This window comes from Podarcis raffonei, chromosome 3, assembly GCF_027172205.1.
Source record: "Podarcis raffonei isolate rPodRaf1 chromosome 3, rPodRaf1.pri, whole genome shotgun sequence".
In the NCBI taxonomy this organism is placed as follows: domain Eukaryota; kingdom Metazoa; phylum Chordata; class Lepidosauria; order Squamata; family Lacertidae; genus Podarcis; species Podarcis raffonei.
In genome coordinates, this window is record NC_070604.1 from 71113814 (window position 1) to 71140021 (window position 26208).

The 26208-nt window shown below is 43.1% G+C and overlaps 1 protein-coding gene across 4 annotated transcripts in view; it reads left to right on the forward strand.

Moving 5' to 3' along the window:
* TULP4 (TUB like protein 4) overlaps positions 1–24939 on the forward strand; it is a 93757-nt gene extending 68818 nt beyond the window's left edge. For 3 of the 4 annotated variants that reach the window (XM_053382270.1, XM_053382271.1, XM_053382272.1), the window contains exons 5-15: positions 5380–5560; positions 8864–8998; positions 9799–9965; positions 10403–10627; positions 11872–12106; positions 12781–12925; positions 14882–15026; positions 15387–15480; positions 16294–16437; positions 18254–20910; positions 23050–24939. In XM_053382270.1, coding sequence (XP_053238245.1) covers positions 5380–5560; positions 8864–8998; positions 9799–9965; positions 10403–10627; positions 11872–12106; positions 12781–12925; positions 14882–15026; positions 15387–15480; positions 16294–16437; positions 18254–20910; positions 23050–23166 — 4245 coding nt within the window. In that variant the 3' untranslated portion in view covers positions 23167–24939. The remainder of the gene's footprint in view (positions 1–5379; positions 5561–8863; positions 8999–9798; positions 9966–10402; positions 10628–11871; positions 12107–12780; positions 12926–14881; positions 15027–15386; positions 15481–16293; positions 16438–18253; positions 20911–23049) is intronic. The other variant, XM_053382273.1, reaches the window with a different exon arrangement.
* The last annotated feature ends 1269 nt before the right edge of the window (positions 24940–26208 follow it).

Consider the following 26208-nt stretch of genomic DNA (forward strand, 5'->3'; position numbering starts at 1 on the left):
CAGGGAGGGAAGCTCACCTTGGGGTCAGAAATGAGCCTCCGCTCATCTCTTGCTTTGTGCCTACCAGACCATGCCTTAAAAGACATGTTCACCACAGGTGAGCTAGCAAATAGATTTGTGGACTCCTAATCTCAAACCCAGTTCAGGGTGTTCTATTTTAGAAACCAGTCAATCTAAGCCAAATGCATAATTCCATAATGAAGTGTTAATGAAATATTATACTCACACTTAACATTTAGCTCTCTCTGTGGGTCTCGTATCACTTTGAAGAGGGAATTAATTATCTTCATGCCACTCTTGCTAAGGTGCACCTTCTCAGCTGCTCATTTTGATGTTGAGGGAAAAGAGAAAGAGAAATTGCTTGCTTTGCTTAAAAAATCTCCCTGGGATGAACCAATGCAAATCTCATTGGAGCTGATAAGAAAGTTCTCATTGACTTCAGTGACCACAATTAAATGAAAAGGCTGGGTTCAGAACACAGATCTTCTGGCTCCCAGTTGTATTGTTTTAATTGCTAACCTGCAGTTGCTGTTCAGTTTTTAGTATCAACTTTCCTGACTGAAACATAGGCTTGCTTCTCTGCTCTCTCTCATTTTCACTTCTGTTTTGCTTACGGAGAGCTCACCGCAGCTTCTGCTGCCTAAAATAAAAAATCAGGGGAAAGCTGATAGCATTTGAAATCCTGTCACAAAGCAAAATACTTTTTTAGTAAGGCCGTGTTTACTTGTTCTGCTGACGCCGCCACACCGCATGTGTCTTGGAGGTTGATCGCAAGACTGAGCCACAGAAATGAAGGCAGTGCAGCTGCTGCTTGGTCAGATGAAGCCGCAGCTGAAGGCAGGCGATTTTAAAAATTATTATTTTAGTCAGAATATGCTATATTCTGTTAGAGAGTGGGATGAGGTGAGATTTGATATACAAAGGCAGCATGTGGCCATAGCAAGGGCCTAATCAAACCTTGCGCAGAAACTGCTCACCTAGACTTTTCACACAAAATTCTCTTGGGATGCCAAATCCACAGTTCCTAACACCACATGGTTAACATTATAAGATTCCATCATGCTCTTTGTTAATCGATATGGGGAAGGTGGAAATGCCCTCTGATTTTCCGAGATACGTCCTCAGCATGAGCCTTCTTCGGCCAGAGGCCTTAAAATATCTAGGCCAGGGTTCAGCTATCAAGCAGCAACATTAGAAGAACAGCTTGCTACCTGGAAGCCATTATCCCCCCAGGAGCCATACGGCGGCTTAGACCTATTTTCAATGTTGTTCTCTAAAAATGCCAAGAAATACGAACACCATGTTTTGCAAGCTGTAACTCCAAAAGCATTCTTCGATCCCCTATGTTTATTACATTTCTGATTCTTAGGACCACACAAAATAGCAAGCAGAAAGCTTTTAATTAATTAGGCAGTACATTTAATGTTGCATGGAATGGAGTCAATGACTAAATTGCCAGTGTAAAATAGAGCAGTATAACCAATAACAGTGCAATTCAGGGAGTTCAAATATAACAAGGGAAGAATACTCAAGCTCATATCATCTTGATTCTCTTGTTGTATAAACAAAACATTCCAGCATATAATATTTTGGGCTATTTTTAGAATTACTTCAGGTTTTCTTGTTAGTCTTGGCATTTAAAATTAATGACCTCTGGTTGCTCATGCTAAGAGCTTTATGAATGTTTTATATTCCATTGCTGCTCTTTTTGGACTGAAAACGTGGCTTTCTTTCTATATATAGAAGGCTTACATTTTAGTGAGACCTGCCTGCTTTTATATAGTTATAAATTATGGAAACAAACAACACTGCTTAGCTTCTTGCTCAGTCACCTGTTTTATGAGTTTCTGTGAAATGGTTAATAGATCCTGTGTAAAAAGATTGCAGTCCATTGAACTCAGTGGGACATGCTGCTGCCTTGGCAGTGCTTACTCTTGTCATCAGCCAAAGATGTTTTTCTGGGATTGCTTTGAAGTAAAGCATAAAACTTTCTTTTAAATAGGGAACCAGTAACTGGGGAGTTCAGTGGTTCTTGTCAGATCAGTATAGCACATTCTGTGTCCTGTATAAATACCATGGGGGTGATAGTGGATTTACATATAACAGTCAAACAAAGTAATTAAGTCACTTACTAATCAGGATTAATAGACACTCTCCTAGAGAAGAGGAAAGCCTTTTTTAAAACATACAATCCAACCAGTAGGTTCAGAGTGTCTCTCACATTCTCCCAAGAATTTGAGATTATAGTACTGATGAAAAGCTGTAAGACTTTTGGTGCATAAAGGATCTGCAACCGTTTAAACCTGGAAAGAGCATTTTCAATATGACAATCTGGCTGGTATTTTTCTGCTTTTTAAATTGCCTTGAAAAAGTTTATGCAGCTCATCTCCTGCCCCAGCTGCTCTCAAGTCATACCTGGTAGTAGTCTACAAGAACAAAAATCCCTTTCCAATATTGAATGTTCAGGGACTCCAAAGCTGGAGAACTCACACTCTTGATTTGAGGTACATCCCCCTGGGACCTAAGCCTGGACCTGCTGCTTTGATTTGAAGGTGTGCTTTGGGCTTTAATCAGTTCATAGTTTCTGTACCTTGGATAGTGAAAGGACTGAATATGAGACGGTTGTGAAGACTGTAGAGTCATTTTCTGGTCTGACTATACTAATAAATGGCCAAATGGGTGAACGGAAGCAAACAGAGATTCCCTTTAATCCTTTTGCCATTGTACTTCTGACAAAACAGATGTGGTTTTCACGTACTGTCTCCTTTCCAATGAGTGCCTTTTTCCAAGTGGAGTTTGATTGTGAGCAAGTATTCTTCATCTGTGGATTTTCTCCACCATCCCTAACAATTATGCCTCTGGCTGGGGGAAGGCAGGCGGGGAAGATAAAGCACAGCTGATCTAGAAGGCACAGCTGTCTGCAAATTATTAAAAACCTCCAATCAGCCAAGGCCTCATCTTTTAACAGGCAAAACACTGAAGAGGTAGGCAGCTTACACAATATAGCTGCCATTTGGATCACTGACCAAGGACAGCATTCTTTTGTCAATGGCCTTGTAGTGTTGAATGACTAAGCAGAGACAAAGATATAGATCTTGAAATGTTCCTGTCAGAATGGCTGCAACCTAAGAACTTCATTTATTTCTTGTTTTCTTAAAAGTTGATTGACTTACAGTGCAATCCTACGTGTTCTTAATCTGGAGTTAGTTGTACTGTGTTCAGTGGGACTTACGTCCATCTAAGTTTGCATAGGATTGCGCAATCCCATCTTTTGATCCATAAGCTTCCTTAAAGCTTCAGTCAACATAACATGGCAAGATCCAAATAACCTTCCAAGCTCATTTAAAACATATAATTAAAACAAACCAGGCAAAACTAGTAAGCTCCTAAAATAGAAAACATCAGTGTCACACTAATCATATCAGCAATTCCACACTGACACCTTTTTAAAAGAATCCTCCATGATTTCTCAGCAGTGGTTGGATTTAGTTTTTTGCTGCAGTAATGATTGAACATAATGTAATGGGAGATTAGTCAGTGCTCTTCATTTCCTTAAACAGAATGAGCAAGCCTCTTGAATATATTCAGATTCCCAATCAACCGTACTGCATAAACGAATCCTAAAAATGTTCATGTGAAAGAGGGCCCTTTAACATTAGTGGACTGGAACTGAAATGGAAGTACGCGTGACTAAGATTGTAGGGCAGAGTTTAGTTTTCCAGGCATGATGCTCTTAATGCATTTGCCCTTTCCTGGATTATGTTGTATGTCTTCTATAACCTGCCAAAATGTGCAAGCCAGAGCTTGTTCAATACATCAGGGAACAAAACATGCCCAAGGGGAAGATATCTGTAGGTTACAGTCAGCCTTATCTTAGATGATGTACCTTGGCTGTTTGCTAACTGCTATTTTAAACAACACAAAAGCCTTGCCTCCTCCATTCTGTATTTAGGTGGAAACTTTCCTTTATTTGTTGCTGTCAGGCTTGTAACACATTGCTTTTCCACCTGTGCTATAATGCTCCAGTTCCACCTGATTGAGTCACATTGTTTTTTGCCAATTTTGCTCCAGGGATAGGCATCCACATTGGTCTTCAATGGTTGACTACTCATTGGTCCAGCATCCCATCATGCTTGTACTTCGCAACCATCTGTAAATTGCTCCTGGATGACAGTTAAAATAATTGTAGCAGTGTTGTATCATTTTTCCATCATTTATGCTCCCCAGTGTGGGGACATTTTCAAGTTTTAGAAATTTTAAACATATTCCTACATTGAATTTATTTGAGGTATAAAGTTGTTGCTATATTGTATATGAATATTTATCACTAAATACTGAATTTCCTCCTTCTTCCAGTTAATCTTCCCCAACCAACTATTCACTTTTCTTAAAAAAGAAATGCAGGATTTCAATATGACTATAATTTATACTAAATCTGATAATTTATCCATATTTTTTTATGCTAATAAATTAACAAATTTCATAAAAAACTGCTATGTTATTTGCAGATAGTCTGGTTTTATGCTCTACATTAACAAATAGTTTGATTTGTTCATGTTGCCTAATTACATCTGCTAAAATTAAACTGAGATAATGAACAATGATGCCAACAAGAAGCAATAATATCTAAATTCTTTTCAAAGCCAAATCTGTTTAAATATTCTATTAGATAAGCCCACTCTAACATATCGTACGCTTTGCCTGCATCAAGGACAATACTGTTGGTGTTCTTTCTTCTTAATCGTTTTGATGATGTCTCATGTTCTTTAAATATTTGATTTCAAGGACCTATTTTCTATAAAACCAGTTGGGTTTATGCTGATATATTTAAGGAAGGTTTTTCTGTAATCTGGAAACCAAAAGTCAATATTTTATAACTAGTTTTTCAAACTAGTATAGGGTGGGGGTGGGGTGGGGTTAGCTATAGGATGACCACAGGACAGATGGGGATGTAGAATTGGAAAGGAGAAAAGTGCCTGATGGGAATCAGTGAAATGGAGAAAGAAGCAAGTTTGTGGGAAACAGCAGGAAAAATGGCAGGGATGAAGAAGATGAGGGCTTCAGTCATAATGGCTTTGGAAAATGTTGTTTATGGAAGAGTAGTAGTTATGACATGGTACCCAGTATTGCCCATAATCCTAAATGAGAATTTAATGGGGATTATGGGTTTTTGGAATCAGGAACTCCACTTATTCCTGGCTGATAAGGATATATATTTTTAATAGCTGTTTGCTTTGTCTTGTATTCACTGTGGATGTGGGCAGTTTAGCATTTCAGATTACTTGAAATATGATAATAGAGAACTGTCTTCTTCAGCCTGTTTTTATTTTTAATCGCATTTGCATTCTTGTTAACTACGATGCTTTCTTATTTTGCCAGGTCCTCTTTGGCACTGCTGATGGCCAGGTTATTGTCATGGATTGCCATGGCCGAATGCTGGCACATGTTCTTCTTCATGAATCTGATGGCATCCTGAGCATGTCCTGGAATTACCCGAGCTTTTTGGTGGAAGATAGTAGTGAGAGTGACACTGATTCAGATGACTACTCCCCACCTCAAGGTCATTGTGCCTCCATTTTTTTGTTCATTGAATGTCTGTGGCCTGCTTTTCACTGAAATGGTAAAGTTGTGTGACATGCTTGAATGCCCTTCCATAGAAAAATGTTCTTTCCACATTAAAAAACTCCACATCGAAGGGTAGGCTAGAACTCTTGTCCTTGTTGTCTGCTTTTCTATGAAGAGGGATTTAATGTTATTCTGAGCATTTGGTTGTGTAAGCCTGCAGCTGCAGATTGAAATGATGCAGCCAAGGACTATAGTGAAAATGATTTATTCATTCATTTATTCATTTAATTCAATTTATTAATTGCTTCCTTCAAAACATCTCAGAGCGATTAACAATAATAACATCAACACTGAAAACCTTTAAGTACAATTCCATATATAAAAACAATGAAAACAATTCCGTATATAAACAAGTAATTAAAACAATTTCATGGAAAACTTCACATCCAGTGAAGTTTCAGACTGCATTGGTAAACCTAACATATACAGCATGTTTGTATTGACAGTGCTTTTAATGCCGTTAGCATCATGCAATTGCTATTAACAAGGCATCAAGTTTTGCACAGGATAATAAATGGCCATGATATCCTTTATGGTTAATCTGCAGTTACCCATACTTTGTAGAATATAGTGGTCCTGAAGAATGTAGCTTCCCCTTGACATCCTTAAATTACTTGTTTTCTTCTTGCTATGTTATATATTTTAAAAAATAAGATGAATGTAAGAAGCCTCCTTTACTCCTTAATGCAAGAGAACCAGATATGGTGCAAAGATGTTCAAATCAAATAGAGATTAAGTTATTGTGCTTTTGCATATTACTTAATCAAAAGGAGGATCTGAGAACATGTTTTTCTTCTCCAGTGAATGACCTAGTTAAAAGAATAAACTCCATATTGATGCGTGACTTTTAATAACAGAGCAAGAAGCAAGATAAAACGAACTACTTCTACACTTTCTACAACAGAAAAAAATGCACAACCAAAACAAAGTAGTTTAAAAGCTTGCATGAAACAAAGTTGACTGTGAATTAGCATCACAGATTCAAACCTTTGCAATTCTGGGTCCACTTCAGGTGCAACTGTAAGAAAGAAACAGTTTTGACAATGTTGGTTTCAGGGAGAAAACTTCCTTCGATTTTTTTGAGGAAGGTTAACAACTTCCTCAAAACTTCCTTCAATTTTTTTGAAAAGAAGAAAACTTCCAATTTTTTTGAAAAGAAGAAAACTTCCTTCAATTTTTTTGAGGAAGGTTAACAACAATTTTTTTGAGGAAGGTTAACAACAGTACTGCATGAATGTGACTTTCATGACATACCTTCAAGACTCAAACTGTGGTTTCATACTGAGTGTCATCATTGCAAAGAGAGAGAAGGTTGAGGGGAAATATCAGGGTTCCCCAACTGCAAGAAGGGCTCTACTCAACCTTTAAGTGAACACAAGCCAAAGCCTCCTTCAGACCTTTCCTGCTTCAACACAGGGTGTATAGGTTGGGGACTGAGTACAAAATGGGCTCCTGAAGAATGATTATTCTGAATTGTGTTGCACCTGAAGTAAGTCTTTCTCCATGCATCTGGAGTTCCTGCCTTTTATTGGTTGGGGCAGCATGCATCTGGGTGCAAGGGCCAGGGACCCTTCCATTCCTCACTCGCTCTTCTAGGACAATAGGAGCAAAAACGCCCCACAGTGTGCTTAGCATGGGGGGCGACTGGCTTATTGTTGACAAACCCTTTTGCCTGTTTAGGACACTTCCCTGCAATGGCAAATGCATACATGAGGGTAAATCAAATATGCACAACATACTTAGAGGACTGTGCTACAGTTTTCTTTTGTCGGAGTGTGATTAATGAGAGTGGTGATATTAGGTTTGTTATAAGATTGGTTTACTGTTCTAGGCAGGGACATTGTAACTTCTGGTGCATCCCTTTAGATGAGTGCAGGAGGCTAGTGTGTAGTTGATGCTGAGTCAATCAGGAGTGGGTGAGCTTGGTAGCTTCCAATGATTATTCTGATATGACGTGTCCTTGTGAAGTATCACTTGTTCTTCATAAACCTTTCAAAGGAGACATGCCTTTGACTCACATACATGACTAGGAGGGGCTTAATTGGATTTTACCTACTGCTAAAACTATACCAATTATATGGTGCTGGCTTTTAAGTCACCGTCCACAGCACAATTTCCCTGCAGTTCAATTACTTCATTTTAACACATAAGCACATGGATAACAACATTTGGTTCCATTCACAACTGAACGTAGCCTAATGTATGATTAGTGAGAATATGCTTAACTGGTGCCTGGAGAGCACCTTTCTCATGGGACAGCAGCACCTTCTGTCAAAGCTAGTTACATAAAACAGAGAATGAAATAGTGAATGCTGCAGATGGTGCTGTAGGCAATTTAATATTATATACAAAGGAAGTTAAACACTGAAGAATGATCTTGTCAAAACCAGACTCTCTTTTATAATGGCACGGAATAGCGTTTAGCTAACTCGTGTTCTCAGGGCATGTAGATAAGCCCATTCTGATGCTTCAGACTCCCATTTTGGGATCCAGTCCTCATGGAGGGCCAGCTTCTATATTAAAGTCTATGTCATGTAGCAGTAAGGGCTTAACAGAGCTGAAGTATGCTTGGTCCAGTACCACGAGGTCTTCAGTCTGGAGGGCTGAGGAGGGGACGTGTTTCTTGAAAAAAAATCTTGAGTCAGATTGGTAATAGTCCCTTGGCTTTTGAGAATGTGGACGAGATAGCAGTTTAAGAAAGCTTATTTTTCTTTCAACAGAAAGCTGTGAACAAATTGCTTTTTTGAATCCCACCTTGACTAGACTTTCATAAAGTGATAGTAGTGCTACATCAAGGGCCAAGTCTGGCCCACAACTGCCAGTTGGCTACCCCTGGCTTAGAGCTTGAACATTGCTAGGTATCACAGAGAGGTGCAAACTGAAAAGACTCTTTGTCTAGTTTGGTTGGCACTGCCTCCGTGTTTGCACCCGTTATGGGCCAGGATGGTTGCTTCTGACTCCATTCTTTTCCTCATACAGCTCCAGGGACATGTAAATATTCCTACTGTGCAGGATCACTGAGGACATAATAGAAGAACTGTGTCATAACACTCTGCATAACACTGCAGAGACCATACCTCAGTGCTGTGGCGTGAGGGTGGGGTTTATTCCTTAACAGTACTTGACAGGGTAGGAAAACATCTCCTGAGTGTCACAGCTCTTTGCACAGTCAACAGGTGATGAGCTAGGAACCTTGGTTCAAACTTCTTCCTAAAAGTTTTTTCCCCCCACCCTGCAGATGGTCCAGCTGCATATCCAGTTCTGGTGCAGAACACCAAACCGCTGCTCACTGTCAGCTTCACATCAGGAGACATTAGCTTAATGAACAACTATGACGACTTGTCTCCTACCATCATCCGCTCAGGGTTGAAAGGTACGCAAAGGGAGACTTGTCTTCCTGCCCTGCTCCCACCGCTTCATTTTCTGCTTTAGATCTTGATTGCTTTGACATGAATATTTCAGCATCTGTCTCTTGAAATGCAACATCCATCTGCAGCAATTTCCTCTAACAAGAGTGACGCCTGCTGGTGAAAAGAGCACACCTCAACAAGGGGATTCCTTCTGAAATAAACTGGTAGCCTATCTTACATTCTCTGGCGCTCGACAGCAGCAAATGAGAACCATGTGCTTTTCAAAATAACCTCCAGCTTGAGGCAATGACCAATTTTGTTTTGCTCTCCTCTGTTCTGTTCCTTCAAGGGTTTTGTGAAACCCTTAGGAAACCAAAGCTGGAAGGCTGGCGGGTTCCAAAGTTATTTTAGTTTGAGGCAATGTTTCCAGAGCCTTAAAGGTGGAACTTCAGGTTTAATTCAGTTGAAGCAGTAGCTTCAGTCGGTAGAGTGAATGAAGGCTTGCTCCACCAACCTCAGCCTGCCTTTAGCCAGACCCCACCTGCCTGTCTCCTTGCTTACAACCAGACCAGGAGGTGGCACGGCCTGTCAGCTTCCTCCTCCTCAGTCTCAGGGCTGCCTCTTGTAGAATTTAGCAGGGAAAGGGAGGTGGAGGGATTAACCCTCCCAGTTAGTGGCAGTAACCTGTGGTTTTGGTTAGCCAGGGGAGCAGTGGAGGCCCCCGCTGCCTCCACTGGCCTGCTTACTGAGTGTAAGTGTGTGGGATTGGGCCTATTTGCTAAGTGTAGTAAAGTGAACCTCCCCCTCCTCTTTGTGATTTCAGATGTAGTGGCTCAGTGGTGCACGCAGGGAGACTTGCTGGCTGTTGCAGGCATGGAAAAGCTAAGCCAGCTGGCTGAACTCAGCGGTGCTTCCTTTCTGAAAAGTGCACTGGTCAAGTTCTACAATGTTCACGGAGAACATATCTATACCCTGGAGACTCCTGTGCAGGTAAAGATTACTCTGAAGTGAGATATTGAAACAGGAGCGTGGGAGAATAACAGCTCACAAAAACAACCGCTAGCGGGGGATATTATATCAAGGGAGGTTTGCCCAGTGGATGAATGTCACTATAATTTAGATAATTTTATATGTAGGTCTCCCCACACACAACAAATAAGTTTTGATTCCATGCTATTAGTTACAATAATATTCAATGAAGGATGAAAAATACTGGAGAAATCTGTATTTTAAAACAAAATGTCTTCTGGTCACTGTAATAAACTGATACCGTATCTTAGTGAAATTGTAAGTTGTACAGTCCCCAGAGAATGCTACTACTTGAACATACAGAAAAGCCCTGAGACATTAGGGTTTTCCAAAATAAAATGGGTCTTAAAATATGCTTCAATGAGAGGAAAACATCTGAATTGTTACTTTTCATGCAGCGTCCCATAATCTCAATCTGCTGGGGTCACAGGGACTCCCGCCTGCTCATGGCTTCTGGTCCTGCCCTCTACGTTGTCCGAGTGGAGCACAGAGTGTCCAGCCTACAGCTTCTGTGCCAGCAAACCATCGCTAGCTCCTTGCGGGATGACAAAGATATCAGTAAATTGACTCTGCCTCCCAGGCTCTGCTCATACCTCACCACTGCCTTTACACCAACGATCAAGGTAAACAAATGGCTGGGTGTGAAGTGTATCAGGGTCAGTGGACAAAGGTAGATGGAGCTAAACAGCTGACAGCAGCTGAGGCATAAAGCGCACAAGCAGGGAATGTTTGATTGGTAATAAACATTCAGATTGCACTCTGAGGCTTCCATCTCAAACACTTATTTGGGACTCTGTCCCCTTGAATGCCTTGGGACTTCTGAGTAAATACACCTAGAGTTGCATAACCGTGCAGAACAGCTTGTAGGGTTTTATCACTGTCATTTTGAGAGGGTTGTGATGGCCGTTTGAAGAGCAGTGCAGGGCAACCTGACTAAGGGCTGTTTCACAAATGTAGTTTTCTTGTACAGATTAAGCAGTCCAGACTGCCCTCAGGCATGTTCGTTTACCGAGAGCTTATTAATAAAACCAGTCAATCACAACTGCTGCCAGCTGCAGTTTGTGGCTGTAATGACATTTTCCACATCTGCTTCAGTTGTGTCCAAGTGTATCCATGATTAGAAGGTTCACACATTATATTAGCCATGCAATGGGAGGTGGATGGGACTGCTTTGGGGTAGGTGTAAACTTTGTGCATGAACAGAGCCTGGTGAATGGGCCTTTATTTAAAGGTTTCCCAGGACAAGGCGTAAAAGCTACCAGCTAGATCGCAATACCTTTTGTCTGGCTCTTATGAGAACTTCTTGAGAAATCTGATCCCGGCCCCTGAGTTGTTGACAATCTTTATACAGTACTTCTGTAAAAGAAGCAAGCACATACAGTCATACCTCATGTTACGTTTGCTTCAGGTTACGTTCTTTCAGGTTACGTCCCACGGCGACCTGGAAGTACCAGAAAGGGTTACTTCTGGGTTTCGCCGCATGCGCACAAGTGCCAAATCATGCCGCACACATGTGCAGATACGGCGCTTCAGGTTGCGCTCTTTTCATGTTGCGAATGGGCCTCCGGAATGGATCCCGTACGCAACCAGAGGTACCACTGTATTACTGAAGTGGATGCTTCTTGGTCTCTCTGCAGTTCTGGTGCATCATTCTAGAAGTGGTCACTTCTCATTTAAAATGTAGCTAGCTTTTTGTGATCCTGATTTCTTTTATTGTTTTATTAATTTAAAGGCAGAATTTACCACTGCAGTCATTAATAATAATAATAATAATAATAATAATAATAATAATAATAATCAGGAGCATGAAAAAGCAACACGAGGGAAAACTCTTTGTATGACTCACAATTTTTCCTCCTATACTCAGCCTCCTATCCCAGACCCCAACAACATGAGAGATTTTGTTAGCTACCCAACATCTGGCAACGAAAGGCTTCACTGCACAATGAAGCGGACAGAAGATGACCCGGAGGTTGGAGGGCCTTGCTATACACTGTATTTGGAATACTTAGGGGGTCTGGTGCCTATCTTGAAAGGGCGCCGAATTAGCAAACTGCGGCCTGAGTTTGTCATCATGGATCCAAAGACTGACGGAAAAGCAGGTACAAGGCATTAGGCAACTTTTCAGTGCCGATTTCTAGATTCCGGTCCTGTGCAGAGACCCTCAAGTGTTGCAAGTGTACTGCACGTGAATTTCTCGTGCAAACCTCGTTGATTTTATTGTATGTAACTAATCTTCACATGGGAAAAAAAAGCCCACAAATACGCTCTTTGTTGAAATGTGTCATTCTTGTAGGTTGAGCGTCATGTACTCACTGGAGCTCCCGCTTGTGGAACAAATTAGTGGATTGGGTTGTGGAGGTGTGTATCCTGTTAATGCCCCAAAATCGTGCATCCGCACAAGAACCCATGGCAGTACTATTTTCCTGCTCTCATCAGCCATTCTGAAAGAGACTCAGTAACAGGCATAGTTCAAGTCATCTTCCAAGTTGCAGTACATTATAATATTCAGTGTCCTGACAGGAGAGGAAGGATTCTCTAATTAGCTGTAGACATTTCAGTGTCAGAGAGATGCCTGTCAACTAGCATAATTGAGCACCATCCACTTGATTTTAGGCTATTGCTGATTCTGCATGGGTTTCAAAGAATACGCCGTGCTCCTTGCTGCGATTGTATCTCAGCTATTGCTTGTAGGATATCCTAGAAATGATTGACAGTTGTAATTGGGATTTGGTTTCTGAAACTTTTTTTTTTTTAATGGGGCCTGTGTTGACAGATGAAATCTATGGAAACAGTTTGATTTCCACCGTGATTGACAGCTGCAACTGCTCTGATTCCAGCGATATTGAACTGAGCGATGACTGGGCTGCAAAAAAGTCTCCCAAAATCACTCGAGCTAGCAAATCACCCAAACTTCCCAGGTAATCATTTTGGTATTTTCAAAACGCCACCTTCCTTTTTCTCCTGGGTCTTTGAATTCCTTTTTTATGCTGAGAGGGCACCCTATACACTTAGAACAAAGGGGAACCTTTTCATACAGGGATCAGAAATGGGTTGCTTCAGAAATGTTAGGGTTCTTTTTGCTGTGAAACATTATTAAGGCCCATAGAGTTCTCCTCTGTGATTAACTACAAGCATAATACAGACATAATCCCCCTATAGTTCTGGTGTCATATCCCTGACAGTTTCAAATGTTTAACAGCACTTAACAGTGCAGGGTACTTGTTAGGTTATTTGCTTGCTACTAGTGAGTGTTTTAAGCAGAGTTGTATATATATTGTGTGTGTGTGTGTGTGTGTGTGTGTGAGAGAGAGAGAGAGAGAGAGAGAGAGAACATGTGCACACGTGCATGGTGCAAAAAAATAATAAATCAAATCCTGTGATTAGCATAAGACCACCTGCTTGGATTTTAATTTGTTGACTTAGTTTACATACTGTGTCCTGGTTCCAAGATTTGCTTTTCAAAAATTTGGAATAATTGGCAATCACTGAGAAAATCAGTGTTTGGGAATAAATTCTAGGTATATAGTGTGGGCAATGACCAGTGAATGATAACAACCCAGGGTGCTGAAGTTCCACCCCCGGACAACCATTGTATTCTACTATATATCCTAGATATATATCAACATAAATCTACAACAATCTCTCTCTCTCGCTCTCTGCTCAGACTTTTGAGAGCAAAGTTCCAGATTTGCTACTGGTGCTAGAAGAGTGCTTAGCTCCCTTCCCTGAGAAACGTGTTCTCTAAGCACTATTCTGCTCTCTGCTTATGGGACACTGTGGTCTGAGTTGTGTATTTTGATCTTTGTGGGGCTGGGCTAGATATCCCTTTTCCCATTCCAGCATAACAACAACAACAACAACAACAATAATACCCCTCCAATCTAGCTGGGTTTCCCCAGCCACTCTGGGCAGCTCCCAACCGAATATTAAAAACACAATACAACATTAAACATTAAAAACTTCCCTAAACAGGGATGTTTCTAAAAGGTGAGTGATGCTTCTCCAAAGCTCACAGCACCAGCCATGTGCATTGTGTCGGAGAAATAATGCCCTAGTTCTTTCAAAACAGCTGTTGTCCCTGTGATGCTCTTTAGCAGGGTATTAAGCCCAATGCTCTGGTTTGATGCATAGGCATAAGCCTATTATGATCCTTAGCTCCTGAACCTGGAGACAGGCCAGCAAGGGGGGAAAATGCTTTCCTTACCAATTATTAAAATAGAACCACTTTTCTAGTACAAAAATTCCATGGGACTTCATATGTTATCTTTCTGTTTACCGTTTAGCCAGAACTAGAGATGCTGGTCAAAGTGTACTTGGATTATCTAGTATGTTAGGTTGAAGACAGATGTGACATCTTTTATAGTAATGGGCCGGTCTGAAATGCTCTTTCTGCATTCAGTCCCAATGCCCCTCGCCTTTGATTCTGCAAAAGTTTGCAAGTATGAGACAGAAAGCAGCTATGCCAATTGACAGGCTCCATGTAACATCACCAAGAAACCTCCCTCCAATCCTCAGGTCCCTTTTGCATTTAAAGTTACCGTTTTAATTAATAAGGGACATGAACATCCTTGCAGCTTTTTTCTGGGGGGGGGGGGGAGGAAACTTATACAAGTCTGATGGCTAAGCCAGGGTGTCCTGTTCATTGGTGTGGCTGTCTGTCATCCCATTTGCAATGTCAGACTGAAGGATGCACTGTGAACTCTTTTCATATTAACTCTGTCTTTGCTCTTGAAGCTACTTTCGAATGGTAAACCTTGTTAGCATTTCCCCCACCACCCACCTAAATTTGTATTCCATGTTCTCTTTTTGTATAGAGAGACAGAGAGTACCTATTTGTGCCTGCCTCATTATTGTCATTTTTGTTTTGTATGCAGAATTAATATAGAAGCTCGCAAATCTCCAAAGTTGTCACGAGCTGCTCAGGAGATATCAAGATCTCCCAGGCTACCGATAAGGAAGCCTTCCATAGGTTCACCAAGCCTAACTCGTAGAGAGTTTCCTTTGGATGATATCACTCAGGTACTGCATGGCTATCTCATTATCTACCAGAAACAGAGGCACCATGTCTCTGAATACCAGTTGCTAAGGTACAACAAGGGAGAGCCCTGTTGGCCCCGTGTCCTGTTTGTGGACTTCCCATAGGCATCTGATTGGCCACTGTGAGAACATGATGTTGGACTAAATGGGCCTGTGGCCTGATCCAGCATGCCCTTCTTATGTCCTTCACTCTTTTTCATTGGTGGAATTGCCCTTGTCAATGTGAAGATAGAAATAATCATACTGATCGTCCTAACAGGACTATTGTAAGGATAACTAAGATAATGTATGTGAATACGATATAAATGCTTGTTGTCGTTCTGTCATACCTTTTTATTGCAGCACAACTACCTTGCTCAGGTCACGTCAAATATCTGGGGAACCAAATTCAAAATTGTGGGTTTGGCTGCTTTCCTACCAACCAATCTTGGTGCAGGTAAATTAACTCTTTAAGAACTGTCTTCATTTCAGACCCTTCCTGACCAGAAAAAGCGTGCAAATATTCTTTAACAGTAGTTAAAATTCTGCATCTAATTCAGTCATGGAGTTGTAAGCCATGAAACAGTTTGGACTATTTCTGTGGCATCTTCTACTGGGTCAAAACTCCATAGAAGTGGTGCTTAAAAGGATACTGTCCCTAATTGTGGGAGTATACCAGAAAAACATTCCATGTAGGGAGCAATTCCTTCTGCTCCAGAGCCTATTTCATTGCCATGTTAAGGATATACTTTATATCTGTTTGCTTGGTAAATAAATCACATCTGTAGCTCTTTTGATTTTCCCCACTAGCTTTTAGAGGAGTGGTCATGTTTGTATTCCTCATCCACATGGTTTCCCAGTAGTCCAGACACTGACCAAGCCCAAACTTGCTTAATTTCAGTAATTGAATGAAATCATACTAGACCTTTTGCTTAGAGACTTCTTCAGTTATGAAAAAATACATAAATAGAAAGTACTTCCGGATACGTGTATATTTTTGTCTTTGTGTGGCATCACTGGGAAGCCTTGTTTGCCTGTTATCTTCCCGGTGCATGTACATACAACAAAATGTAGTTGTGTGTGCTTGTCGCATGCAGTCATCCAAATATTGCACCCTCTTTCTTAAATAGACATGCTTTCCATGTAGGAGTTTTATCATGGTTGAAGTCCCTCTAATTGGCTGATTCCTTTAGTAATGCTGGACCCTCCCTTTGTATTTTCTGCATCACAGATCTTTTCTTTCTTCCCTTTCCTTGCATCCTTTTTGTAGTTATCTATAAAACCAGCTTGCTGCATCTCCAGCCTAGGCAAATGACGATATACCTTCCAGAAGTGCGGAAGATTTCCATGGACTATATAAACCTTCCTGTCTTCAACCCCAATGTTTTTAGTGAAGATGAAGATGATTTGCCAGGTGAGATTGAACTGATTGTCTAAAATTTTATGAAACTCTGTAAGAAGATTGACTCTCCTTGTAATTAAAAGCCCAAGGCACATGAGTCCATTCCATGTTTTGCAAGATATGCTTGTTGTGGTGGAGAGGCCAAATTGGAGCTTGCTCTTTGACTTCCATTTTGGAGTCTGTGGTGAGGCTGGGAACTGCAAAATAGGGCTTGAAAGACCTGTGTACTTCCGGTGTTGTCATTGGGAGCCTGGTAGAGCCTGGAGGGCTCCCTGTGCCCTTCGCAGCCTGTGTGGGCATTCCATACCATACTGCCCTTGCCCTGTGTTGTGAACAGTGCATTCAAGATCAGGGGAGCTGGAAGGCCTCAGACACAGCTGTACATACATGGTGCATTTAAAGCCTTAATGGAACCTTCTTCTCTGACTCCTGAAAGGAATGTGAAGTTGAAAAGGGTGATGAGGCAAGCCCAGGAACAGTGCAGGCTGCTGGAGTGGAGGGGTGTTTCTTGGCTCCAACAAGTTTCTGATGACATAGCTGAGAACTCAAAAGGGCCATGGACAATTCATAATTAATCTGTAAATGGCAGCAGCAGCAACCACCACCATTAGTTTAGATGTCCGGTGGATGTCCTTTTAATTAATCCATTTTAAATGGGTCAGTTATGAATTTGATCCAGAGAGAGTCCATTAATCCCCTGAGAAGAAGCATCTGTTAAACTGGGAATTAAATTATGAGGCTTCAGTATTAACCACATTTTAGAAATCTGCAAGGGGATTGACACAAGCAGACAATCAAAAGACCTGGAGTGATATAGAGGCACTCATAATTGAAAAGGTTCAATCTCCAATGGTGACTTAACTGCACAACCTTAGAGTGGCAGGAATCCATCATGGTGCCTGGGAATTGAGGCTCCAGTGGTAGCCAGAAGCATTCACAAATGTCAACAGGTGAACAGGTTGTATTCTCTCCTCAGATTCACATTGGGTTACTGTCATTCATGCCTTCAGAACTGCTTGCTTTTCATGACATGGACTATAGCTTATTATACATTCCACCCACTTGCATCAGAGTCTGGTTTAACAGAGTGGCAGAATACTAGATTGTTCCTGTTCCTTCTGAGATAAAGGTCTGATGCAGATACAGTGCTGGCTTCCTGCTAACTGTGGTCAACAAATTGGAAGCCAAACCCTTTCTGGGGCAAATTCCCACTCCTTTGCTATGACGAAGCAGTTTGTTGGCTCCAATGCTTACCGCTATTAAGTCTAGCCAGGATTTCCCTTAAACCAGGTTATTGAACTGAGGACCATGGAGAAAGAGAGACTTACCCCAAGGAGGTGAGGGGCTTTGTGGAGGGACTGCATGTTCTCAGATCTGGCTCTTAATACCCTTACTGTAGTGAGGTGGGAGATAATATTACTGATCTAATATGACAGCACAAGTACAAAAGTTAAATAATCAGTATTTAACAAATGATTCCAATACCTTTAAAATGGAAATTAATGCTCTAGATGGCAGAATTAATTTAGTATACAGTAGTACCTTGGGTTACAGACGCTTCAGGTTACAAACGCTTCAGGTTACAGACTCTGCTAACCCAGAAATAGTACCTTGGGTTAAGAACTTTGCTTCAGGATGAGAACAGAAATTGCGGTGTGGTGGCAGCAGGAGGCTCCATTAGCTAAAGTGGTACCTCAGGTTAAGAACAGTTTCAGGTTAAGAACGGACCTCCAGAACGAATTAAGTTCTTCACCTGAGGTACCGTTATATCTCTTTTTGCATGAAGGCTGTGATGCTGTATTCTGATACTCATATCTTTTTGTCCCAGTGACTGGAACATCTGGAGTTCCCGAGAACAACCCACCTTGCACCGTAAACATCCCGATTGCTCCTATTCACAGCTCAGCACAAGCAATGTCACCAACACAGAGCATAGGGCTGGTTCAGTCTTTGCTGGCCAATCAGAATGTGCAGCTGGACGTCCTCGCCAATCAGACGACAGCTGTGGCAGCGGCGGACCACGTGACTGACAACGCAGTCCACTACCCAATCCCAAGCAGGTATTCCAACCCAGGCCAAGTGATCTTTGGAGGAGTTGAAATGGGGCGCATCATCCAGGCACCCCCTCAGCTCCCCCTGCCACCCCAGGGTGCAATCCAGATGGCAATTGTGGACCACAGAGATGGGGACAGAGACCACGAACACCTCCAGAAGGCCAAGACGTTGCGTCCAGTGCCACAGGCAGCTGAAGGAGAAGCATCCGTCTTCACCACTGCCCAGGAAATTCAGATGAACAAAATGAATCCTCCCCCTCCGTACCCTGGAACCATACCAGCAGCTCCCACCACAGCTCCTCCTCCTCCTCCTCCGGTACCTCCCCAACCTCCCATAGATCTCTGCTTGAAAAAGGGAGATTTCCCCCTTTATTCCACAGGGCATTATCAAACCCCTCTCGGCTATGAAAGAATCACTACCTTCGACAGCAGCGGGAATGTGGAGGAAGTTTGCCGGCCTCGAACGCGGATGCTGTGCGCCCAGAACACTTACACTCTGCCAGGGCCTGGCAGCTCCGCCACTTTAAGGATCACTTCCTCAGAGAAGAAGATTCAGCAGCCCTGTACCAGCGCCACCCTAAACAGGCTCACGGTGCCGCGTTACTCCATTCCAACCGGGGATCCGCCACCTTACCCAGAGATCGCAGCCCAGCTGTCTCAAAGTCGCGGCATGGCCCAGAGATTGGACAACAGCATAATTCACGCCACTCTGCGGCGGAACAGCAGAGAGGCAGCACTGAAAATGGCCCAGCTGGTCGACAGCCAGAGAGCCACTCTGCAGCTGCCCCCGAAACTGAAGAGCAACATTGTGGCAGCCCAGTACCAGCAGAGGGTGCCAACGGCACTCTACACCTGCAGCCAATGCAGCAGCGGCAGTGGCAACAACGGTGGTGGCGGCGGTGGCAGCGGCAACTCTAATAGCGGAAGTGGGAATATGAGTGGCATCAGTGGTAACAGCAGCACGTCCGGCATGAACAGCATGAGACCGGACATGACGACCGGGAGCAGCTCTCAGCACAGCTCGGTCATCGCACACTCCGTCAGTACTTCGCCCCTGGCCTCCCAGTCCTCTTACAATTTGCTTAGCCCACTGGACAGCTCTCGTGAACGGACAGATTATGTGAACTCTGCCTTCATGGAGGATGAAGCTCTTTCTCAGCACTGCCCCGTGGAGAAACCGGTGCGCCACATGCCTGTGGCCATGGCCGAGCCAGGCATTGGTGTCAAAAGACCACCCCCCTATCAGTGGGAACCAATGGTGGGTGAGGAGATATGGGTCCCTCAAGAAAGGACAGCTCCGAGTACTTTGCCTCACCCTGCCAAACCTGCCCCCCTAGTCATTGGCCAAACTCAGCACCTGGATATATCCCGAGCACCGTTTGTTTCCCCCAAATCTCCAACCAGTCCCACTGCCACTTTCCAGATGAGCTACGGGGTTGGAGCCCCATACTTGGGGAACTACGGTGTTCCTCCCCCTCCTCCCCCTCCTCTTCTTCAGGGAATGCAGGTCCCCTGTTCTCCCAAAGAAGCTTTGGCCCCACCCCAGATTGCACAACAGGAGCCAACGGTTGTGCTTCAGCCAGGTTACCCCTCCAACCTTGCATACTGCCCTTTGCCCCCCCTGTACCCTGGAAATAGCACTTGCTCGAGTTTACAGCTGCCACCAATGGCCTTGCACCCGTGGAATTCCTACAGCACATGCCCACCTGCTGCGCAGAGCACCCAAGGCACTCTGCCCCCCAAGGCGCTGCTGGTGGTGGAGAAGCCTGTCATGTCTCCTCCACCACCACCACCACCACCAGTGGAGCCTCAAGGCCACGCGGGCACGGATGCAATGGCAGAGACAGCAGACAACTTCCAAGAAGTTCTGTCCTTGACCGAGAGCCCCATGCCTCAGCGGACAGACAAGTTTGGGAAGAAGAATCGGAAGCGCCTGGATAGCCGAGCGGATGAAGGGAATATGCAGGCTATTACGGAGGGAAAGGTCAAGAAGGAGGCAAGGACGACTCTGACCGACTTCAACTCGCTGATATCCAGCCCTAGGCTGGGCAGGGAGAAGAAGAAGGTCAAAAGTCAAAAGGACCAGTTGAAGTCCAAAAAACTGAACAAGATGAACGAATTTCAGGACAGCTCAGAAAGTGAGCCTGAACTGTTTATTAGCGGGGATGAGCTAATGAACCAGAGCCAGGGCAGTAAAAAGGGATGGAAAACAAAAAGGAACTTGAGAACAGCCAGTGAACTGGATGAGTTTAAGTGCCGGAAAGCCAACGAAAAGGAGGATGGGCGACTAGGAAGCCAGGGCTTTGTGTACGTGATGGCTAACAAGCAGCCCTTGTGGAATGAGGCAACACAAGTCTATCAGCTGGACTTTGGAGGGAGAGTGACCCAAGAATCTGCAAAAAACTTCCAGATTGAGCTGGAAGGGAGACAGGTAAGATAATGAGTCAGAAATTCCAGGCTGCTTCTTGTGTTAGGCCTTGACATGTGTGCCAGAGGAACAGGGCTGGCCCAAGACTTTGTGCCTCTGAAGCGAGTGCTGCCACTGCCAACTCCTCCCCCCGCCCTTCCAGCTTTGTAAGTTTTGCTGCTGCTAACATGGTGGCAGAACTCCCCATCTCCTCCCACCCCTATCTTCTGCCTTGCTCTGGGGAAAGGGGTCCTTCCTTAGAGTTAGGCATTCTGGGCGAGGTGGCCTTGGAAAGTGCCTGCACCACTACCACTTTGTCTCGGTGGCTAGTTAAAGGTTTCAAATCACTAGTAACTTCTAACTATTTTTTAAAGTCCAGCTGTTGTGGCAAAGCAGTGTTGGGGCAGGCACTCTTCCAGTTCACCTCACTCAGAATACTTTGCTCTAAGGATGGACCCCCTTCAGTGTAAGGCATGAGGATGAGGCAAGTGTCTGGAAAGCTCAAAGCAACTGGGTGGTTGGGTAGTGGTGACAGCTGGGTGGATGGACTGGTGAAACAAGCGAGTGAGGACCTGGGGGCAGTAATCTGCCACCTCCTACTGCCACCACCAGAAACAGTTGCCTCAGTTTGCTTTCTACAGGAATGCTGGCCCTGCAAATGCAGTATGATGTGACTTCTTTCAAATAGACACACCTTCTTGCAGATTAATTTGCAGGAAATAGTGGCATGTGAAAGGTCTGGTGCAAACAGGATCCTGATGCCTTATCCCTTGGGTGGCCAATATCTGCCCAAGGCATTGGACATACGTTTGTGTAACATCTGTAGAGCATTTGTCTCTGTCACAATTTCACAAATATTGAATACAGTCCATACCGAGGTTGCCTTTGAGGTACAGGCAACTCCTCTGCAGCATAAAAATCTTGACTGTATAAACCCAAAGCTATTCTATTCCACCAAGAAGAAATTTGATGGTAGCTGCTTATAATTGTGGCTTCTGTGCCTCAGAGCAGCTATAACAGATTATGGGATATTTTAAATGTCACAGTGAATAGAAACATATGAACCCATGCAACTATAAGGAACATAGAAATATGATGTCATCTTCAGCTGATGTCATACCACAGATCATTTCACATGAAAATAATACAATGTGAGAACAGCCTTTTGACACTCTATCATGATTACAAGACTAATACAACAACCAACCAACCAACCCAGTGTCAAAGGTCATGAGAGTCTGAAAAACAGGCAACAGTAATGTATGTGTAAGGTGAAAGTGATGGGGGAATATATGAACTTTAAACCCTGGCCATTATTTTCAGTCTCTTAGAGCAGGTATAGTGAATTTGTGGCCTTCCAAATGTTGTTGGACTACTACTCCCCTTGTCCCTGACCATTCACAATGCTGACTGGGGCTCATGGGAATTGGAGTCCAAGAACGTTCAAGAATCATCAGTTCCCCAGCCCTGCTGCTGTTGCAGTGTAGAAAAACTGGTGCATTCTACCGCAAAGATGTATGAAAGGAGGTGCAAAACATTGTACAAACCTTAGGCAGCTTTTATTTTCTGGGATCCAGGATTGGAATGGCACTTTAGCTAGCTCTGCTTCATTGTGTAATTTTGCAGTCTCCCTGATCCACCAGGAGGCTGAGCAGACAAGTCACTGTAGATTCGATTGTGATATCTATAGGTTATTTTGGGATTGCAGTCGTGTTGCATCGACGTTGTCCAAGAACAACCAAGATCCACCAGAACATAACGGCTTCAGTCTGCTGAAAATCATGGGAAATTCCTGCTGTGCTGATATGATCTCCTCAGAATATTCAACCTCATTAATCATTGTGGGCTCTGAACTTCCCCTGTGAAAATAGGCGAAGCCAGTGCTATATTTCTAGAAAAGAGGCGCCAGAACTCACCATGAGCACTTCCCTCATTCTCTTAAAATGGCAATGGCGCCCACCTGAGAGGTGCCAGAACTGAGTTCCTCTGGGCAGAGCCACTTGCCAATTGAAATGCAGCTCTCATATGAGGCAAGAAGTTGTGAAATCACCCCCTCCTTGCTTTAATGGGCCAATTTTCATATTTAACTGCTGCTCAATTTCTTGTTTATCTTTACCAACTTTTCCTCTTCTTTATTTCTTTCCCCACCACTTTCTCCTCCAGGTCATGCAGTTTGGGAGGATCGATGGCAATGCTTACATTTTGGACTTTCAATATCCATTTTCAGCGGTGCAGGCCTTTGCAGTGGCTCTGGCTAATGTGACTCAGCGCCTCAAATGAAAAAGAGAAAAAGACCAGAGAGGGGGAGGTAGAGAAACCCTGATAAATCTTTCTCATAAGGGCCAACCCACGAAGGCCTGGCAGAGACGTGCAAAGGATTCTGCAAGTAAAGAAGAAAGTACAACTGGAAGAAAAGAGCGAGTGCCCAAAGGAGGGCATCAACTTTAAACATTATCGGGGATGGGGTGGGGACTCTGTGGTTTGGGATTTATTTTATTTGAATCAACATATGTGCTGGTTTCTTCAGGGCAAGCCAAGGAGGAGAGCTATTCAGTGTTATGTTGGGAAATGTGGCTTTTGGCTTGTTGTGGCGGTTCTTCTGTGTTTGCTGCAAAAAAAAAATAGCTGATGTAAGCTGATAGAAGGATTTTAAAAGACTGCCCTTCGTTTTCTTTCATTCTTTTATAGACTGCCTTATACCATGCTGTTCTTTTTAATGCAGGGAATGCAACTTTCTTTCCCCCTGGACCACTTTGTACTATTTTCATCAATAGTTACAGCAAAAAAGAAAAAAAAGAACAAAAATGCTACAATATACTTGAAGACACATGTTTCTTCTCTGATAACTGAGCACTGTAGGCACCATGGAGGTTTTTCAGAAACCTTACCTAGTTTCCAAAATGTTATTCAAAAGAAAAACAGAGCTGTTACCTGTTGGATTGCTTGCAAAAGATGGCCTGATCAGCACATAATGCTAAGACAGATGATGACATAGCTTGGATGAGCAAGTGTGCAGCTACAGAGAGCAAAAGTTGTGGCCACTTCACTCCTCCCCTGCTCCTGCTGCTCCTGTGATACCCAGAGCAAAGCCATGGTTTGGCTTAATATTGCATGTGAACCTGGGCTTGTGGTTTGTCCTAACTCCAAACAAGCCATGAGCTGTAAGCAAGGTTTTTTTCTTGGTAAATCATTAGTTTGGATTGATACCAATGCTATCACTCAGCAAGGCCTAAAGTGGGAAACATTATGACAAATCCCCTGGGTTCACACAGAACGAAAGAAAGAGGAAGGAAGGAAGGAAGATGAAAAAGTGACAAACCCAAATACGGTCCCAGAATATATGAGGAATCTTTAATAAAAGTGTCAGTTGCCTGATGCATTTCAGTAGAAACGTTCCTTGGGGTCACGAGAATATTATTTTGTTGGAATAACCTAGCAGGAAGACGTGTTTCCCTGCTGGAGAATTTTAACAAAATAAAATTCTGTGTCAGGGACTCTGCGTCCCAGAGGTAGCTTTCTGCATAAATGCATTGGGCAAGTGACATGTTTATGTCAGTTCCCTCATCTATCTTGGCACCTTTAATCTTTTTTTGCTGCACTTCTTGACCATGACACCTTCCCCATGGAAACTAGCAGCCTAAGTCATTCAGCGTTGGAATTTTTGATTGCAGCCTTAGAAAAATATCCACCCTTCCTTTGCTCACAGGCTTATTTGACTTTAATTCTCCCCACCCATGATACAGAGCATGGTTTCTCAAAGGTGGCCACCAAGATATTTTGTGTGCATTTGCTCGATTGATTCCATTGATTCTTCTGTATGAAACAGGCTGCAATCAAGAAAAAACTGAGAGGAAAATGTGCATACACACACAATCGGTGGAGTGCATTCTCTCATTTCACTTGCACGGGATAACAAGAGGTAATAAAACACTTGGATGGAATCGGCAACCCCTTCTGGCACAGAGCCTATAGACAAATGAATGGCCATGTGCCCCCTCCATTGCTTCCTAATCAATAGCATGCAGTAGGTTAACCCTTAATGCAGTCTTCCCAGTTCGTTGATATTTTCTTTGACATTTTCTTTGGCTACACTTGCCGTCCAGTAGCGGCTGTTGGGGTGGGATAGAGCTGTGGAGCTGCCCTCCTGTTGCTGACATTGCTGCAGCTTACCTGGACTGCGAGGTAAGGGCTGTGTGGATGTTCCTGTGAGAATGACCATTTGGCTCTACAGGTTTGTCTACAAAGCCCTACCCTCACTGCTGGCTGCCTCCAGTCACATCCAGGTAAGTTGCAGTGATGCCAGTGTTCAGAGTGCTGCTCCACTCCACAACTCAGCCACTACTACTGCAGTCACAGCTAAAGACTAGCTTGAGAGTCACCAGGATAGTGGAAAGGCTAATTAGGAATATGTAACTCTTCAGAGAATTCTGGTCAGCATTATTCCATAAGTGGGAGAAATGTCTCTTGATTTAGAATGTGAAATGGAGCTTTTAAGTTCAGGTCTATATAAAAAGTGATATGGCATTTAGGAGAACGGCATTTAGCAGTGCTACATATCCTAGAAACACACTTAGAACATTTCATCTAAAACATTTCAAAATAAAACCAGGAGAGAAAAATCAACATGTTTGCAGCTGGCATCAGCACCTAACATCCTTACACAGCTGCCATGGCACCTGTGTGCTGACATGACACACTGATGATGCTTGCTCCGGGCTTTTCTTTAAAAGAAATTCTGGTCTGATTCTCTGAGCACTGCCAGGCACCTGGATTTAGCCACCCTTCTCATTTCCCACAATGCCCCCCAACCTAATTGTTCTTGAGCATTGTGGGAAATTACTGATAGCAGACTGGTGCCACTAGAGGACGCTGCCCAGTGCCTTTTCAAATTTGGAGTTGGCCCTAAACATGTTAATTGTGTCAATGTAGTATCTGGAACCCTATAGAGAAAATAAAGCAAATATAAAGAGAAGCAAATATAGAAGCATTAAAGCCTTAGGGTTGATTGTATTTTAACAAAAGTATCCTTGCAAAGTGGAGTACAAACAAAGATAATTAAGATTAGATCCCAGCTGTGTAAGATCAATTTGAATCAGTGGGAAGGTTTACACAGGTCACTGTGTGGTGAAATGTCTCCAGACTGTTACTGGAATGAAACAAGCTCTGTGATCCTCTCCCGGCTGTAATTGACGCTTATAAAAATGTCTGAGAATTCCCCCAATATATTGTCTTAAAAGACATTATCTTTTACGTTTTACGTTTTTTTGGTCTTCATAAACTTGAATTATATTATTTACAAGGAAACCTTGGGAATACAGAACC